A 19,602-nucleotide genomic window follows, 5' to 3' on the forward strand; every position below is an offset into this window, starting at 1 on the left:
ATGGTTCTGGGCCCTTAAATGTGTTTCCCTTGCCAGCTAACATGATGTTAACAGTGGTTAGCAGAAGATGCTGGAGAGACACTACAGAAGGAAAGGCTTTTTTCACCCTGGTTCTAGTGTGTTCAGCAGGCAGGCAGCATGGGTGGTGTCTCTGGGACTTGCCTCCTGCAGCGTGCATGACCTCTCCATGTCTAGCTCCTGCAGTATGTGTAGCTTCTCCACTGCCTCGCTCCTGCATTGTGCAGCAACCACCAGCATCCGGCAACCTATAGCTTCTCCCAGCACCCATTGCCTTGAGTGGTTTTGTAGCAGAATGTCTTCCATGAGATACCTCACCATGTGTTTCTTCCCATGAACTTTGCTGGGGTGGCACTGCAGTGACTTCTCTACCACTCAGTAAGCATAGCTGTGGCCTCTCCAACAAAGTCAGGATCTCAGCCTACGAGGGCTTCTTCCTTGGGTGCTGTTATCTCAACAATGGGGGTAAGAGCTGTTCCTCTATCTGCTATTCCTATATTCTTTAGAGTGCTTTTCACTTCTTACTAGCCAATTCTTCATTACTCTAATCTTCTGTTACAGTAAATAATTCTTTTTATTAAACTTTCTGTGTTCAAATTACTTTGTGATTTCTCTGTCCTGACTGAACCTTGACTAATAATCTGAATGCTAAAATGTGCCTAATACACAGGGTTTGGGCTAAGAGATTCCAGATCTGTAATCCTAACGATATCTAGGTACCACTTTTTAAATGCCAGGCACTATTCCAAGTGTTTTGTGTATGTGAATTCCTTTAATCCTGATAACTAACCTGTGAAGTAGCTACTATTATCAGGCCCATTTTAAAATGTAAGAAATGAGAGAGAGAATAAAAGATTAAGGAAATTTCTCGAAGTCACACAGCTAGTAAAGAGCAGAGCTGGGATTCAATCCTAGGCAAATCCGTGGCTTTATAAGCCTGAGGTGAGTGGGATGGGCAGGTAGAGGTGGCGGCTGGAAAGCCAGCATGAAGGCTAACGTGAATCCTTCACTGTGCTCTCAGGCCTGTGCTCACTCCACCTGTGGTATGCATCCCACTGCCCTGGAATTATCTGTCTAATGGGCCAGCTGGTCCTCAAGGGCTGAGACCATGTCCTTTCCTCTTAGAATGTCAAGTGCTTAGCAGAGAACCAGCCTGGGGCATGCGCAGTATTCAGTCAAAAACTGCTGCATAAATGACATATTGAATGAAGAAGAACTGCAGACCTAAATGCCAGCTATACAGCAGGCTGAGCCTTCCAGGTCAGGTCCTGTGCCTGGAGTGCCCTGGCCCCTCGAGAGCTGTCCTGGGAGCGCCTCTGCCTTATCTGGTCTGGTTGCAAACATCTGACAGTGGTTGACAACATGGCCTCCTGATCTCTTTCAACTATTGAACGCCAGGACCCATACGAAAGCAAATCTGGTCATTACTCAACTTCTCTGCCCAACACCCTTCATGCTCCTGGGAACTGGAGGATGGAATGTAGCTCATGACCTGGCCCTACCTGTGTTTTAGCCTCTCCTAGCCCCACTCCTGGGGCCAGGAATAATGAGCTTAGGAGACCCTGCACACCCTATGCTGTTTTCCCAACTCTGGACTTCTGACCGTGCTATCCCCTCTACCTGGAATCCCTTCACTACCCACCCCATGCCCAGCCATTTCTCTGCCTGGCTAAACCATCCCACTCCCCTTAAAAGACTTAGGGCAGGATTCCCTCCTTCAGGGAGCCTTTTCTGCTTACCCATCCTGCCCATCCGGGTTCACTGGCTTTCCTATATGCTCACATAGAACCCTGTACCTACTGCTACCAAGAAAGATCTCATTATACTCTGACTTGACCTGTTTAGTGTGTGGAGTCCAGAGAAGTGGTTAAGGCCCAGGACTCTGTAGGCCAGTCACAGCCCCACCAGTGACCAGTTGTGTGACCTTGGGTGAAACAGTTCATCTCCCTGATACTTAGTGCCTTCATCCATAAAATGGGGATAATTAGAGTGAGTATGTTATTGGGTTGCTGTGAGGATCAAAGATGATAATGTATGCAAAGTGCTTAACATTGTGCCTGGCAAAAACAGTCTGCAACAGTAGTAATGCATTCCTTAAGCTCAAAGGCTGCACGTTACACATCTTGGTGACCTCAGAACCTAGCACAGCATCTGGGCCACAGAAAGGCGCAGTGGATGAATGAATGGATTCGTTCTCTCTCCACCCCAATAGCCTCCAAACTGGTCTCCATGCCTCCTGTGGCTCCTGCATTGCCAGAGTTACCTTTCTGAGGCCTACCCCTGATCAAGTCATCCTCTGCTCAAAAACTATCCATGGCTTCCTTGCCTCCTGCAGGCCAGCCTCCCTGGGCTAGCAATCAGGGACCCTGTGACCTGGTCCTCACCCACTTTTCCAGCTACTTTCTAACTGACATGTGAAGTTTCAGTGACTCTGCCTTACTCGCTGTTCTTGAAACAGGCTCCCCACTTCCTGCCACCTGAGAGACCCCAATCCTACCATGTACACTTTGCTAAAGCTTTAACCTTCTTCAGGACCATCTTAAAAATCAGCACCTTTCAGAAGTCCTTCCTGACCTCAACCAGGGTGCTGCTCTCTTCCCCTCGGCTTCCCGCAGCACCGGCTGATCTCCTCTTGCAACACTCATCATGCTCTGCCTGACACGCTGCATCCCTGTGAACTTGTCTGAGTCCCTTTTTAGACTAGGAGCTCTCTCAAGGCAGCGGCTGTTTCTCGTACCTATCACATAGTAATCCCCCAAATCAATTTAGCGGGGACCCAGAACAAAAATAAATTGTTGAGCTCAGAACAAAAAGATAATACAGTTAAGTGAAAGGCAGTATGTACCATGTGTTTATTCACTGTGATTCAACGCTAATGGCTCAGGTTTTTTTTAAAGAGGTTGATCTCTTAATAAGCAGAGTGGCTTTAGTTAAAGAATATATACGTGCAGTGTAATATGCTAATCCTCCATAGAAAGAGAGGCTCTTTTCCATGAATTAAAAAGAAATGTAAGTAGCTAGAAGAGATTAAGACAATTATCCCGGCCTTTGCGAAGGTGTTTTATCTATCTGCCTTCAAATATAATATACAGACACACTCATACACACATACAACACAATCTGATGAGAAAATGGAAAATGGTCCGTGTATTAGTTCCCTAGGGCTACCATAACAAAGTACCATAAAGTGAGTGGCTTCAAACAACAGAAATTTATTGTGTCACAGTTCTGGAGGCTTGAAATTCAAAATCAAGGTATTGGCAGGGCTATCCTATCTCCAAAGCCTCTAGGGGAGATGCTTCCTTCCTCTTCTTCCAGCTTCTAGTAGCCCCAGGTGTACCTTGGCTTAGGGCAGCATCGCTCCAGTCTCTGCCTCCAGCTTTTCACAGCCCTCTTCCCTCTCCCTGTCTCTGTGTCTCTTCTCCTCTTCTTATAAGGATATCAGTCAGTCACAGAGGATTAAGGGCCTACCCCATTCCAGCATGACATCATTTTGATTGGTTACATTTGCAACAAACCTATTTCCAAATTAGGTCATATTCTGAGGTACAGCGAGTAAGGACTTTGCCATAGCTTTTTGAGAGACATGATTCAACCCACGAGCCCATTTACCCACTTACTGGGAGCTGCAGTCCTTGGGAAAGCCTGGGGCACGACCAGCAGCCCTCTTCCTTAAGGCGCTCCCTCTAAACAGCAGGAAAGCTCCTCACAAAAGAAGTAAGCAGGGGTCCACCCTCATATTTTCCTCCTAAGAACCAGGGAGAAAATATAATCCCAGACAAGCTACTTACTTCATATTCTAAAGACTGGAAGGAGAGAACCAAACGGATCCTCATCCGGAGATACCACCAACGAAGCCACGTGGACTGAGGACAGGAGCTGCTTCTGATGAAAAGATCTCAGAGAAACAGTGTCCTTTGACTGTTGCCCCAGGGAGCTAACACTTTTGAGGCCTTCTGATCTCAACAGGGGAGAAGGAAGTCTGTTTCTTCCCCCACTATGAGAACACAGCCCCTTAGGGTGAAAGTGTGCAATTTCCCACAACACCAAGAACAGAATGGTGTCCAAATGATACACGGAGGAATGGCGAGAAGAAACATGGAGCAGTCAGAGTCCTATCTGTAGGGTATCTGGGAACACAGGTATGCATGCATTCATTCATTAATTCAACAAATATTCATTGAGCACCTGTAACATGCTAGCACTATAAGGTACTGCAGTAAACAAGACACACGAGGCCCCTACCCTCACGGCTGAGGGTAGTATCTTAGTATCTACTAAGTGCTAGTATCTACTGGAGCAGAGAAATAGGTAAGTAAATAAATAAACAAGGTGACTCCAGATACTGCTAAGTTGCTATATGTGACATTTCACAGTTGATCAAGTTGCAGAGTAGGTAGGAAAGAGGTACTTCAGATGGTATGTTCACAGAAGGCCTCTCTGAGGAGGTGACTTTGGAGCCAAGACCTAAAAGATGAGGAGGAACCAGTCCTGCTATAATCTTGGGGAAGAGTATTCCAGGCAGGACCACATGCAAAGGTCCTGAAGAAGGACCATGCTGGATGTGTAAGAAGGGTAATGCGGCTGTAGTGTGGTGACTGAGAGGAGGGGACACGGTGAGCCCAGAGGGTAAGCAGGGCCAGACGAGACAGGGGTCTGGGCTGTGTTTCAGCGCAGCAGTGGAAGCCACTGAAGAGTTTTAGGAAAGAGGCGGAAATCTCTGATTTACCCTTGCAAAAGAACACTTGGGCTGTGCATAAAGAATCGACTATGATTTTAGGGTGGAGGTGGGAGAGGAGCCAGGAGGCTGTGTCAGGAATCCAGGTGAGATGTGACGGTCTGGTGGGAAGCGGGAAGAAAATAAGTGGATTTGGAATCCGTTTCAGAGATGCAGTCAGATCCAGCAGAGAATTCAGGTCCTCACTGAGTGTCAAAAACTGGAGGGATCCTTAGAACTCATCCTCCCAATTAACACAGCTTATGTAGGAGAGGACAGAGGCACTGCTGAGTCAGGGATCCAACTAGGGTCATAAAGCAACTCAAGGTGGCTCCTACCCGAGGAGTCAGGCTCCTGCCTCAAAACCCAGGGCTCTTTGACCATGAAAAGACTAGAAAGGGGTCAGCAAACCTTGGCCTGGCAATCCAGCTTGCTGACTGCTTTTGCAAATAAAGTTTTATTGGAACACAGCACTCGCATTGGTTTATGTAGTGTCTATGGCCACTCTCATGCTACAAAGACAGATTGAGTAGTTGTGGCAGCAACTACATGGCCTGTAAAAATCTAGAATATTCTCTGGATTAAAAGATCACATAAAACACAGTGGCCAAGTTTGGGAATGGAACTTTTTGAAAGAGGAGGAAGCCCAGGCTCACAAGAGAGAGCTCTGGGATCTCTTCTTCCCAGCTGGAGCCTCATCCAAGGGGATGTCCTGCTGGGAAGACTCCTTCAACAGTACATTCCTCCACCTAGGGAAATGACAACACATAGCACTATAACATTCATGTCACCACAGTTGCACAAATTAAGTTTTGTAGGCATTTCCAAGAGACAGATTAATTCTAACTGGAAAGATCCGGGAAGGCTTTCTGGGAAGAAAAAGATTTGAAAGGTGCCTGAAGGGATGGGTAGAGGGTACTTAAGAAATTCTTAGGTCACCCCTGAGCCACGGCAGACTACCTAGGACTCTGCTGAGCTAAAGGGGGTGAGTTCCCCATCACTGGGGGTGTTCAAGTCAAAGATGGTAACCATTTGGCAGGGATAAGATAGCGGGAGACTGGATATGATAAAAGATACAATTCATTGAAATTGTGGATTCCACCGTGGTAGGCTTATGGCTTCTTTAGTGTCATTTCTCATCATATTTGCTAAGAGAGAGACACACAGCATGGAGACTATGGGGCTTGCGGGGGCCGGCGGGGCGGGTCGAAGGAGAGACAGAGAAACACACACAGACAGAGAGGGGAGAGCGCTGACAATAGGAGACAGGTGAAAGAGTCATATTCACACCCAGAGTCAAAGAGAGCCTATACAAGTCACAGAGGGAGGAAACCCACACCAGGGCTTCACCCTCCTCTCCAACCCGCCACTTAATTGCTACAGAGAACAAAAGAAAGCAAAAGCCTGACAATTAGAGTTAAAACTAATCAAACGTCCCTTTAATACCTCTGGTTTGGCACCTGGCAGCCTTCTTAACGTACCCCATTGTTCCCTGGCAGGGCTTGGATGGCAGGAGCCCTCAGCTGCCTCTCTCGCTGCCAGGGGAGAGTGTGGAGTAGCAGACAAGGGGGATCCAGGCTGTGAAAGGGAGAAGCAGGGAGGCATACCCCAGGCTGACTCTGCTGGGAGACCCCAACCCACAAGCAGAGAGGCCCCACCCTGGCGAGAAAGACAGCTCACACCACACCAGTGTCTGACAACCGCCCCGAGGCAGGGGTGGCAGGAAGAGTTATGGGTGGCAAAACTGACTCTGCTCATGTGCCAAGAAGCTATCATTCCCACGTACAGGTGAGGAAATGGAGGCCAAAAGACGTTAAAAGACTTGCCCAGAGAAGTCAACAAAACATGGTAGCTAAGAGTACAAGTTGGAGAGTCAGAAATCTGAATTTGAGTCCCACCACTTGTTTCTTGTACAGGCCTGGGAAGTGATTTAAGTTTCCTGAGCCTCAGTTTTCCCATCTGTAAAATGACAACAGTAAGGTCACTCATCCCCTGGGATTACAGTGTTGATGAACTGAGATGGGCACAGTGCATGGCATGCAGTAAGAGCTCAATAAACTCATGGTCATCATCATTTCTGCTGTGGAGCCAGTGCTCAAGGACAAAGCTAACTCCTGGTCACCACACCGAGCTGTGCCCCACACTCCATGCCCCACTGCCGCACCAGGAGCCACCTGGAGCTTCCAAGGGAAGGTTCTTGAAATGGCGGGCAGAGGGGCCCCCACTCCTGCCCTGACAATGAACCGTACTCTCAGAGACACGAGTGGCTATGTTCAGCTGCCTCTGGGGGACCTAAGCTGTTCTCATCCAGGTTCTCTCTTTCCCAGAAACCTCCTGGGTGCCTGTGAGGTCCCCTCAGGCCAGGGAGTGGAGTATGTACCATTTCTGCTGGGAAAGCTGTCTTCACTCTCATTTAATGGATCCTAACACTTCCCCAATAATAGCAAGATACATTCTAGGGTTTTCTGACATGCCAGGAAGCACAGGCAAAAAACAAGGTGGATTCTGTACCTACGTCATTTCTTTTTTTGTTTGTTTTTCTTTGAGATGGAGTCTTGCTCTGTCACCCAGGCTGGAGTGTAGTGGTACGATCTCAGCTCACTGCAACCTCCGCCTCCCAGTTTCAAATGATTATCCTGCCTCAGACTCCTGAGTAACTGGGATTACAGGCATCTGCCACTACACCCAGCTAATTTTTGTATTTTTAGTAGAGATGGGGTTTCCCTATGTTAGCCAGGCTGGTCTCAAACTCCTGACCTCGTGATCCGCCCACCTTGGCCTCCCAAAGTGCTGGGATTACAGGTGTGAGTCACCATGCCCGGCCTCTACCTACATCATTTCTAATAAATCTAGAGCATCCCCTGACATGGCTTTAAAAAATAAAAAAATTAAAAAAAAAAAAACTTTATTAGATAGGGTAGACCTGAAATTCAGATACCTAGAAACAGAGAGAAGCAAGGCAAATGATTTCTTGAGCTGAGACGGAGCAGGAATCACCTAAATATAAACATAAGTGAGTCTGTCAGAGCCTAAGGTTTATATACTTATACTTCCAAGTAATTACTTTTTTTTCTCTGAAAAGTACATTAGTCTTAGAGACAGAAGGATTAGCCTCAGCTTATTGGCTTTGTGACTAGTCGTGTCACTTACGCTCTTTGAACCTCAGTTTTTGCATCTGTGAAGTGGGGACTGTAAGCCCCACCCTGCCTCCACCATGAGACGGAACTGGGAAAAGGCCATGGGAATTTGCATATCATAAAGGAGGGCTCCCAAAGTCGAATGTCTCCTGCAGCCGGGCCAATTGTATGAAAGGGTGAAGTGCCCAGGTTTGAGACCACTAAGTGCAGCAGGGGCGATGGCCAACTGGAGAGCTAGGATCTGTCTAGAGGAGACAGCTGCTCCCACATCCAGAAAATTCTTACAAAACTTGAACCTGAACTCAGCAGCCGGACTTTCAGATTTAAAAAACAAAAACAAGGCCGGGCGCGGTGGCTCAACCCTGTAATCCCAGCACTTTGGGAGGCCGAGACGGGCGGATCATGAGGTCAGGAGATCGAGACCAGCCTGGCTAACCTGGTGAAACCCCGTCTCTACTAAAAAATACAGAAAACTAGCCGGGCAAGGTGGCGGGCGCCTGTAGTCCCAGCTACTCGGGAGGCTGAGGCAGGAGAATGGCGTAAACCCGGGAGGCGGAGCTTGCAGTGAGCTGAGATCCGGCCACTGCACTCCAGCCTGGGCGACAGAGCGAGACTCCGTCTCAAAAAAAAAAAAAAAACAAACAAAAACAAACAAAAAAAAAACAGAAATTAGTATAGAATTGTTTTAAAATAGGAAATATTCTCATGTTTAGGTACTGGTAACATATGAACACTAAAAAATAAAGAAACCAAACTATCTATGGGCCAGCACTGTTCAAGGCACACAAAACATAACTCTGGACTGCATCTGGCCCACAGGCCACCAGTTTGCAACCTCCATTAAAGTATACAGGTAAGGTGATTAAAAATATATAAAGGTCAAAGAAATTAATAAAAGAAGCTCTCTGAATGAAACAGCCATTAAGGTTTATTATTAATAAAATAACCACAAATCCAAAGGACAGACCCTGGCTCTCCAAGAACAGAATTAGTAATTTTTCACTGAAGTTAGGTAGCAAATTTAGAAACTGGTTATTTCACAAATAGGCACACACACACATATACATTTTAACTCTCAGCAGCTGACTCTGATCAATACTCAGGAGGAAACATGCAAAAAATAACAGTTTTCAGTTGAGAACATACAAAGTGCTTTAGCAGCAGGAAGTAATTTTCACACACACACGCCGGCCAGATGTTTCCAACCTGTTCCCTCGAAGAAACCCCCTTCTCTCCAGAAGCCCCTGTCGGCCCCTCTGCTCAGCAGCCCTCCTCTCAGAGGAGGCTGACATTTGTAACTCACAGGGGAGACCCACACACACACACACAACTCCGGCGAACTGGGCTCTTGGGAGGCTGCCCGAGTGCGGCATCCAGGCGGCACGTGGGACTTGCTATAATCCCTGCCCTGGCACGGCTGCCTGGGTATTCAGCTAAAAGAGCTTTCTGGAGCCAACAACAACAAATCCAAGAACCAGGCTCACGGGGCTCTCAGTGATAACCTCCCACTGAGGCCTCCTCAAGACCCTGTGAGTGGGGGCAGACCCACACACTCGCCCAAGACCATCCAGTCAGTGGCTGGCGCAGACAGCGGAAGGAAGCATCCCAGCTGGGCTGGAATCCTGTTTCCATCACTTCCTAGCTGTGTGGCCCTGGATATGTTACCTGACCTCTCTGCACCTCGATCCTCACAACTTTAATGTAATTTAATCTAATCATCACCACGACACTAGGAAGTAGTGATGACTTTGCTCATCTTAGGAGAAGGAGCTGGAAGCCCCAGAGGTCAGGCACAGAGCTGGCAAGTGGCAGAGCTGGACCTGGGGATCAGGTCACATTGGTTCCCAACTCCACACTCTCTCCACTGGTCTCTCCAGTACAAGGGAGAGGTTTACAGGGTCTCCACAATACTAACCTTTCCTAAAAGACCCCCTAGTTCAGCCTGTCACCCACTTAGAGGCACCTCATCCTTGCCCATGGCAGGAAGGCAGAGCACCCATCCTGGAAGAGAAGCAGACTGTGGGCATCAAAGGAAAACAAAGCTCTATGGTTCCAGCCAATCCTCACAGCCCACAGGACAGGGATTCCAAAGTGCATCTCCCACGCCTGTCCTGAACTGGAGCCTGATCTGCCTGCATCAGATACAGTGCCACTGCTAAAAGCACCACAGAGCTCCCCTGTGAGTGCTGATTGACAACTTGGGAAGCTGCAGATAAACACACTCCCCAGGAACAGAAGTTCAAGGGCTGGTTCTGAAGCATTCCTGGGGAGAGTGGAGAGGGTCCCTGGGGAAAGAGAGGTCTGTCTCCTGTTAGGTGGGTGGAGAGGAGTTCGCTATTGGACCCTCAGTAGGATTTGTTAAATATGTGATCCTTGGCCAAGCCCAAACCAGCCCCTTCATGCTCCTTGGGCACGGATCCTGGTGTCACCATCCTTAACAGGCTCCCTAGGGATTGTGAAGCATCCTGAAGTTCAAGAAGAACCATTCCTAAGGCTAAGCTTCCAGCACTCAGCCAGCAGTTACTGAGTACCAACCATATTATTCACTCACTCACTCACTCACCCCCTCAGCCATTCAGCAAATATTTTAGGCAAACAAGAGTGACCGAGAGAGTTTAGTTCCTGCCTTTAGGAAGCAGACAGTCTGGACAGATTAAAAACAATTACAGCATTGCATGACAGATTTATATGTATGGCTCCAGGCCCTGGTTGGAAAGAATGCTAACCCAGGCGGCCCTGGCAGGGGTTGTCAGGTCTAGGGGCAAGGCTGCAGGGAAGAAGGATGTTAGAAGTCTTCCTGGAAGGGCCTCTGATCTAAGTAGGCAGATGAGAAAATCAAGGGACTAAGACCCCTGAGTGACCTTTGGGGGCTGGAGTGACCAAAGAACACTTCCTAGAGGCAGCAGGCTATGAGCTGAATCTAGAAGGATACAGAAGGTCTGGGTTGTCTCCCAGGGTGGGAGTTGAGAAGGCATTCCCAACAACTGCTTCACATTCCAAAGTTTCAGGGAGACGGGTACCAAGAGCAGCCTCTGCATGCACAATTTCCTTCTCACCCCCAATAATCAGAGACTGCACCCACCTGGCTTCTTCCACGTCTTCTGAACCCTGTGCTGTTAGGCCAACCACTTATCTTCAAATTGCTCACCTTCTAGACAATGACAATGTTATGCAGCTCTCCCTACCTCCGCCAAAGGGAAGCCACAGAGAATTGAGTCCCTGCCATAGGCCAGGCACGTCACAAAGGCAGCAGCATCACCAAGTTTACCGAGCACTTGTTCTGCACCAAGCACTGTGTTTGGGGTTTTGCCCACAGTGACTCACTGAACCCTCAGGAGAACTCTCTGCTACAGTTAACATTACTAGCATTTTACAGACCAAGAATTCCAGGCACAGAGGCCAAGCTTGCCCAAGCCTCAGGTTTTGAATCAGGCAGTATAGCTCCAAAGCTAGAGCACGATATGCACCCCACATGCCTCAAACCAGGAGGAACGGAGACAGGAGGAAGCTGAGGTAGAGGTTTATCTTCCAGCGCACACCACCACCACATGACCTTAGGCGCTCCACTTTGGCTACTGAAGAGGCTGTCTTAGGGCAATGGTCTCTCTCGCCAGCTCAGATGTCCGGGCTTGCAGGAAGGGCTTAAGGGGCAGGGGTGGAAGACAGGTCCTTTGTCCTGCTCAGATATGGAGGAAGTATGGTGGTTAAGGACTCAGCACTAGGTCAGAGTTCAAATGCCAACTCCACCACTACAGGCTGTGCATCCTTGGGCAAACACCTGCCTCTTTTCGAGCTTCGGTTCCCTCCTTTCCTACCTGGTTACAACAATATTTAACAGATGTACAAGTAAAGGACCTAGCAGAGTAAGTGCTAAATAAATGGTAACTGCTATTACTACTATTAACATTATCAACCTCATTATCAACCAACCATATCATCATCATTCTTCGGATCAGTATCATTTTATGCTGTGGCTTTCATCACCTGAGAAAACTGAAGACAATTAGCATCTGAAGCTTAACATTCTCTTAAAGCCAAAGGGAAGGAAAAAAATAGGTCTGCTTTTTTCTTTTCTCTCCTATCTACACTCAGCAGAGGGCAGCAAACAGGAACCATTCAAAGATAAGAGAGAGAGAAGAGAGACACATGGAGAGAAAGCTACACACGCATAAATACACACCCACCCACCACAGCAAGCAGAATTGTTTAGCTTCCTCTAGCTTCCAAAGTATGAACACTCCACCTCCTCCAGCTAAGAGGGCCAGGCAGAAAAAAACGTGGAAGCTGCAGAGACAGAAGTTCTTTTTCAGCTTGAGAGAAATTTTCAACGAATTGACTTTTAGTGTGTACGGGGGCAGGGGAGACACTTCTTGGGACGTCTGTGAGGGGAAAGGAAGGCAGCGGCAGAACTGGTAAGTAAGATTCAATAAAGACAGCTTTCAACTGCTCTTTATCTCCACCCTCCACTGTGTGTTGGCAACCATTTGCACCCAAGCCTTCCTCAGCAACAAATCAAGGCCCACACAGCTAATCATCTCAGCCAAGGGGTGGCAGAGCTGGAACGAGAGCACAGACCTCCAGACTGCAGGTTCGGTGCCCAAAAATGGGTCCAGGGTGGCAAAGGGGTTTTCCCTCCAGGACCAAATCTCATCCCCAAGGAGTGACTGCTGCCTGGAACACTGTGTCAGCAGGACTCTGGAGTGGATATCTGTGGGCTTCTTCTCTAGATATCTTTCTCTTCTTCCCAAAAGCAGCACCCAGAGTCTTCTCTGGGGAACTGCTCTTCTTAGATCTGGGTAATCTGACTCCACTCCTAGCTCCAGGGTAGGTGAAGTTAATCAATACAGCTTCTCCTCCTGAAATCTGCGAATGGTTCAGACAGCACATTAGATCCAAAGTGGACCAGTAAGACCTAAGGAGATCTTGCTAGAGCTTATAGAAAAGATGTTTTCTCTGCCAGGCGTGGTGGCTCACGCCTGTAATCCCATCACTTTGGGAGGCCACGGCAGGTGGATCACGAGGTCAGGAGATCGAGACCATCCTGGCTAACACGGTGAAACCCCATCTCTACTAAAAATACAAAAAATTGGCCGGGTGTGGTGGCAGCTGCCTGTGGTCCCAGCTGCTCAGGAGGCTGAGGCAGAAGAATGGTGTGGACCCGGGAGGTGGAGCTTGCAGTGAGCCAAGATCGTGCCACTGCACTCCAGCCTGGGCGACAGAGCAAGACTCCGTCTCTAAATAAATAAATAAATCAGCAAATAATAAATAAATAGAAAAGATGTTTTCTCTCTCTTCTGTAGAAGCTACCAGAGGACAGAGACCCTCTCCTCTACGATCTAGGTGTGGATCTGAGGTCTGAAAGAGCTACTACCATTTTTTGCTGCCATGGAGCCTCAGAATGGAACAAAGTCAACACACAGAGAAAGTCAGAACCAACAGAAACCAGAGGAAAGGAGACCTAGCCCTGACAATGCCACAAACCTCTAGATCACACCATACCTGAAGCCAACTACAGTCACAGGAGCCAATATATTCCCTTACTCATTTCAGCTCACATGGCTTAATTTGTTTTGTTACTTGCAACTGATAGAGAATCTGAGGTGGTTCTTAGGCTCAGATTCTGTCTGTCAGGGATAGCAGTAATGGTGCCATGTGCTACACAGCCTTTAATTCCTCTACCCCTGTCCCTTTGCCCCCCTTAAATTTTAATCCATTTAGTTGCTTTTGAAACTATAAAATGAGGCCAGGTGCGGTGGCTCACACCTGTAATCCCAACACTTTGGGAGGCCGAAGTGGGTGGATCGCCTGAGGTCGGGAGTTCGAGACCAGCCTGACCCACACAGAAAAACCCCATCTCTACTAAAAATACAAAATTAGCCAGGCTTGGTGGTGCATGCCTATAATCCCAGCTACTTGGGAAGGCTAAGGCAGGAGAATTGCTTGAACCTGGGAGGTGGAGGTTGCGGTGGGCCGAGATCGCGCCATTGCACTCCAGCCTGGGCAACAAGAGCAAAACTCCATCTCAAAAAACAACAACAACAACAACAACAAAACACTATAAAATGTTGGAAAGAAAATGAACAAAAATAGATCTACAAAAAAATAGACAGGTAAGTTCTAGTAGATAATCGGTCTCACTAAGCAGTGGCCTCCAAAATTTGGGGTGATAATCTTGGCTCCTGAAAGAAATAATGGTAGAGAAGGATCAAATATCAGTATATAGAGGGAAAAAATTTCTCATGGTGAAATAGAACAAGAACTTGGAGAACGGATTCTGATCTGCATTCCTCCCTATGGGAACTTGTTTAATTTGTTTCCCCTTTTCTTGGCCTCAGTTTTCATACCTACAAATTGAGGAGATTGAACTAGATGACTTCTGAAGCCCCCTGCCTGCTCTAATACATTTCAGTCATTCAGCAAACACATCCTGTCTTCCAAGTGCCAAATCTTGTGCTTTGTGCTAGAGGAGGATGTGTTCCTACCTTAAGACATTTCCAGCAGGGAGGCCACAATACACTTCTTGCCACGGGAATTCAGGTGTATATGGGCTACCTCCTTTCCCCACTCCACTGCGCATAAGGACAGAGGTTCTCTGGGGAAACAAGACTCTTATTCAAGGCCTTCCCTTACCAGCTCTGACACATATATGGGATGCAGAGGGTTAGATATATGTAAAACACAGGAACCACTGCAAACACCGTCAGGAGCATTTCGCTGCTATGGGGCTTACTGGTAGCTGCCAGGTTTGCCTCAAGGTGCTTTTGATTCAGTGAGAAGAACCTGATGCCATCTCTGTGTAAGAGCTGACTGTGGACAAGGTACAATTAGCAAGCTAGATGGTTATCTTTTAAATGGGCTTTTGCTTTTCATTCCTGATTCCATTATCTGTTACCGTGTCACTGGAACCAACAGATCAAAGGCTGAACATCCTTAGACTACAGCCTGAGAAAAGACATTCAAATATGAACATACTCTTAAGTTGTGGCCTCATTACAAGTTAGATACAGAGGCCTGTTTAAATATACTATCATTATTCAGATGTGCTTCCAAGCATACTCACAGAACCTCAGGATGTAAGAGTTGGAAAAGCCCTAACAGAGTATCTATTCCCTACATTGCTAATGAGTTTCCATATGTCATTAACTCTACTTGAGTAGCCCTGCTGGGAAACAATCTGAGCTCAAGTCTGGTGTTAGTAACAAAAAGATTGATTAGCAATGTCTGCCTTGGCCATGGGAGGGGAAGCATCATTACAATATGCATTTGCCTTTTCCCTTCTGAATCTAAGCCTCACTTAGCAGATGAGGAATCCAAGGCTCAGAGAGGTTAAACCTCTTTCCTGAGTACACGCAGTGAGTTTAGGGCAGGAGAAAGGACTAAAAACCAGGTCTCTGTTCCCAGGCCTTCCTCAGCTGGAATCCTTGGGAGACAGCAAGCCAAGAATGAGAGAAAGAATGTAGGGAGCTGGATTTGTTCTGGCAAATCAACAACCCTTCCCTAGTGGCATCAGATTTCACCTGGGCATGCAGACAGAGGAGTGATTAGCAAGCTAAAGGATACTAGCCCTTCTGTGGAAAATTAAGGAAATCATTCCAAGGCTACATTTCTATGATACTTTCTGATGGGCAAGGCTTCTGCCACCAGGAAGACTGAAAAAAGAGAAAAAAACATTGATTTCTGGATGCTCTAAGAATAAAGTTCAGCTCTAACACAATGAGAAATAAATCCTGATACTTGAAAATTAAAGTCACCAGTATTCCATTATTCCACCAGTTTCTATTCCACACATTCTATTATCCAGTGAAGCCATTTTTCAACAAGAGATTATGGCTCAGAAATGAGGAGAGACTGCACTCAGTTTCCTAACTAGAGCTTTTAATAACCTGTCCCAAACCTGGAATATGAAACAGACTGTTGAATTAAACCAAGATGTTAAACAGATTGGGGGTTGGAATGAGAGGGACCCACACATTAAAAGGAAGATGGCTTCAAGACCAGCTTTTCTTGCTTGGTTTTGCACTTTTCCAAGAAGCCAACTGTCTGACCAGATGACTGCTGAAATCCTGGAAGCATTATGTGTCCTTTATAAATCAGCTATCCCACCCAGCTGCAGAGGTACACCCAGGATGAGTTGGCATGACAGTTATGTAGACTTTCATTCTAGCAGATGATAAACACTCTTAATTTGAAACTCCGTATTCTTTAATCCAGTGGAGAAATCAAGGAGTTAGAGGACTACTCAAGTAGTGGATATGTTACTCTCAAAGAATCTTCTTTCAAACCCATATGGAACACATTTTTTATTTGGATAAAGTCCTGTCAGACTTCCTTCCAGAGCCTCTGCAGTTATTTCTATCAGAAAGATCAAAGAGATGCTCAAAGATGATTCTCAACAATTACAAGAATGACAGGCTGAGCTCAGAACTGGTCAGCCCTGTCGAAAAAGCTCTGTATGCTCAAGATGCCAGATTTCCCAGATAGCAGCCTGGCGTGTTACGTGTATGTTCCAGTACACTGGGGTGAGGGATGGAACACCATCACTCCGAGAAGTCAGCCTCTTTCCTCAAGGCCAGCTGACATTCAGACAAGGGACTGGGGGCCAAGCCCAGTGCTCTGCATCTGTGAGAGAGTGAAACAAAAAGGGGCTGTGTGGAAATTTGGCAGGGTGTTCTTGAAAGGCAGCAGATGAATGCTGAATCCTGTAGCACCTACAAGTGCTTATCATTGGGGAAACAGCTCCATTCTGCTGCTTCCAGGAAGCAAAGAGATTTTCTTTAAAGCAAAAATAATCAGTTGGTATTCCCCCCAACCCCCCAAACCCCCTTCACCACTTCTTCCTCCTCCTCTTCATGCTATTCCAGAGAAAAAGAAATAAACAAAAACTAGATCTTCCCAGATGAGCCTGTCTATCCATTTCAGTTAGGGGCTCTGAGCAGCACCCAGCTGTTGCTCCCTGCTCTCCCTGCCCAAAAGGCTGCCTTACTCCATCAATACCCTCTTGCACAAGTGAGTAATTTACTTTGAAAGCTTAGGCCAAACTGGCAGTTAACCTTGACCTTCTCTACACATCTGGGTCTATAGAAGTGAAAATCAGGACGTCTTTGGCATCTATAGCAAATGAAATACGAAGGCTTTCTCCAAGCAGAGGCAGAATGTCAAGCGCTATTTTAGAATGGGCTACAGCTATTCTAAAGGAGAGTTTTGCATTAGGGTAGGACACTCCCCCTTGACCTGGGGCTGTGTCCAGTATGGAGCCTCCACAGCTAGGGATGCTACAAGGAACTCTGGACTCAAGACAGAAAAAAAGAAGTGACCATTGTATTCCTCATTGATTAACTGATAGTATCACAGAATGTTAGAGCTGGACCAATAATCATGGTTTACAGATCAAGAAAGTAAGGCTCAGAGAAGGAGATGAAAGGTGATCAAGGACACACACAGTAAGTTAGTGGTAGAGCTGAGGTCAGAACCCTGGAACTCCTGACTCTGATGCTGGTACTGAATAGGAACAGAGGAAAGAGATTTCATGAAAGGAAAACCCACACAGATACAGAATATCAGGGAGAGAGGTCTATGCTAACTGTCAGGGTTTGAACCAGGGGTTTATGAAAGAGATGGAAACCTTAGTTTCTAAACAGTAAGCTCTACCAGAAAGATCAATGAGACCCTCTGGGATGCTTTGCAACAATTAACAGAGTGACAGGCGGAGCTCAAATTGGTCAGCTCTGTAGCAAAGAGCCCTCTGCGCTCCAGATGCCAGACTGCCTAGACAGCAGCCTAATACTGGGAAGAATAAGGAAAACCATCAATCTCAGAAAAGCCAGCCTCTTTCGTCAAGGCCAGCCAACAATCAGTCAAGTCTGACCCTGATACACAAATTATCCACTTCTCATGGGACCAGAGAAATCCCATAAGAAAGCCTGAAATGTTCCACTATACGAAACAGTCTAAGCAATACACTCACTAGCACCTCCTGGGAGGGTGGGAGTGATGTGACAGAGCTTCTGCTATCAGGGAGCTGCTAGTCTAAATGCATGCACGCACACATACACACAAACATACATGGGTAAGTTCAAAGGAGGCAGAAACCATTCCGATCCCAGTTTTGGCTGCAGTAAACACTACAACTAACCAGACTAGACAAGTTCAGAAGAGACAGGGAAGGCTTCTGGTGTTCCATCCTCAGGACGCTGGGCACCAATAGCCTCTGGGACATTTTGGGGGTCCCCCCACCAGAGCCCCACCTCTGGACTCCCATAAGGTCAAAGGCAGCAGGTACCTCAAGGACCAGAAGCTTACCCCCTTCTCCACCCCCAGGGGCTTGAAGCTTCAAGGAGAGCGTGATCTTTACATTCTGCAAGGAATCCACAGGATCTGAGAAAGGAAAAGGCTAGAGTTGCTGGGGGGTTGGGGGGGCGGGCGCTGTTGAATAAATGGGGAGAGTAGGAAGGCCTGGATGTCTCGTTGGGCAGACAAGAAATCAGGAAAAGGGCTGACCTGAGTAAAGAACACTGGGATCAGCAGGTAGGGGTTGTTGGGGGGTGGGAGGAGGGGAGCAGAGAGGACCTGGACACCAAATAGAAGAACCAGAATCTGCATTCCTATTGGCACAAGGCAGGAGTCATTCTGGGATACAGGGATGCAGATAGGATCCTTCAAAAGAGATCCGCTGGAAGACCTCAAGGAGCACCAGACAGAAAGGAAGGCGGTAACATGTGGTGAGAAATAGCGTCCTGGGTTCTAGTTCGTACTCAGTCTCTGACTGGCTTGGGACCCTGGAGGAGTCCCGACAGAACTCAATTTTCCCATCCGGAAAATGGGAAGAGCTTTACAGTCTCGGAGCTGACTCTGAGGCGGCAGACAGCAGAAGGTGGAGGAAGGAACCACAGGCTAAAAGTGATTCGGAAAGAGGGTGTTCCCGGCCTGTAGCAACGGGGGGACTCACCTGTCCCGCCGCCGGCGCCACCGCCGCCCCCGATCCCCCAGGGGTGCCGTCGGGCTGCCGCTCGCGGTACAGCGCCCAAAGCCCCACGTTGGGCAGGAGGACCAGGGCCGCCAGCACCAGCGCCACCGCCTGCAGGAGCCGCTTCTCCTTCCGCCTCATCGGGGCCGGTCAGCCCCGCCGCGCCCCGCCGGCACCGCCGCGCCGCCCCCAGCTCCGAGCGTCCGCCAGTCCGCCCGGCGGCGGCAGCAGCTCAGCGAGCAGAAGCGGCCACGGCGCCGGCCCCGCTCCAACTCCGCGGCACTTCCGCCGCTCGCCGGCCGGGGAGCCGGGCGCCGCCACCGCGCCGCCGCCACAGGGGGGTCCTCGACGCCGACACCGCCCCCGGGCCCCGCCAAGTCGCCCGCCCTGCGCCGCCAGCCCCCGCGTCGGTAGCCGAGTCTCTGCGCCACCAGCCTAGGCCCTCTCGCGGAGCGTCTCGGCCCGCCTGGGCGCGGCAGGGTGCCGGGCCAGAGCGCTTCCCCCTTCTCGAGCTGCGATGGTGCCTCCCGCTCCTTGGTGGCTCCCCCGCCCTCGGGAGCTTTGCGAAAGTCCGGAGTTGGCGAGTTGGGCGCTAACTGGTGCGGGCTGGGCACCGCTGGGTGGGGTGCATGTTCGCGCGCCCGGGTACCCTGCCCGGCAACCTCCGCCCGGGACTGCAGCCGAACGTTTGCTGCCTCTCTGGGGATATGCAAATAGTGCTGGGGCCCCGCCGAGCGTTCAGCGCCTGCAGCCCCCGGGGCTGTCAC

The 19,602-nt window shown here is 48.5% G+C and overlaps 1 protein-coding gene across 4 annotated transcripts in view; it reads right to left on the reverse strand.

Moving 5' to 3' along the window:
- The window catches only part of GALNT10 (polypeptide N-acetylgalactosaminyltransferase 10), a 228,865-nt gene extending 209,752 nt beyond the window's left edge, over positions 1–19,113 (reverse strand). For 2 of the 4 annotated variants that reach the window (XM_030927279.1, XM_030927280.1), the window contains exon 1: positions 18,818–19,113. In XM_030927279.1, coding sequence (XP_030783139.1) covers positions 18,818–18,976 — 159 coding nt within the window. In that variant the 5' untranslated portion in view covers positions 18,977–19,113. Of the gene's footprint in view, positions 1–18,171; positions 18,233–18,817 lie in introns of those variants that run through there. The other 2 variants (XM_030927278.1, XM_030927281.1) reach the window with 2 other exon arrangements.
- Between the last annotated feature and the right edge of the window lie 489 nt (positions 19,114–19,602).

The sequence above is a fragment of the Rhinopithecus roxellana genome, chromosome 3 (genome assembly GCF_007565055.1).
Source record: "Rhinopithecus roxellana isolate Shanxi Qingling chromosome 3, ASM756505v1, whole genome shotgun sequence".
NCBI lineage: Eukaryota > Metazoa > Chordata > Mammalia > Primates > Cercopithecidae > Rhinopithecus > Rhinopithecus roxellana.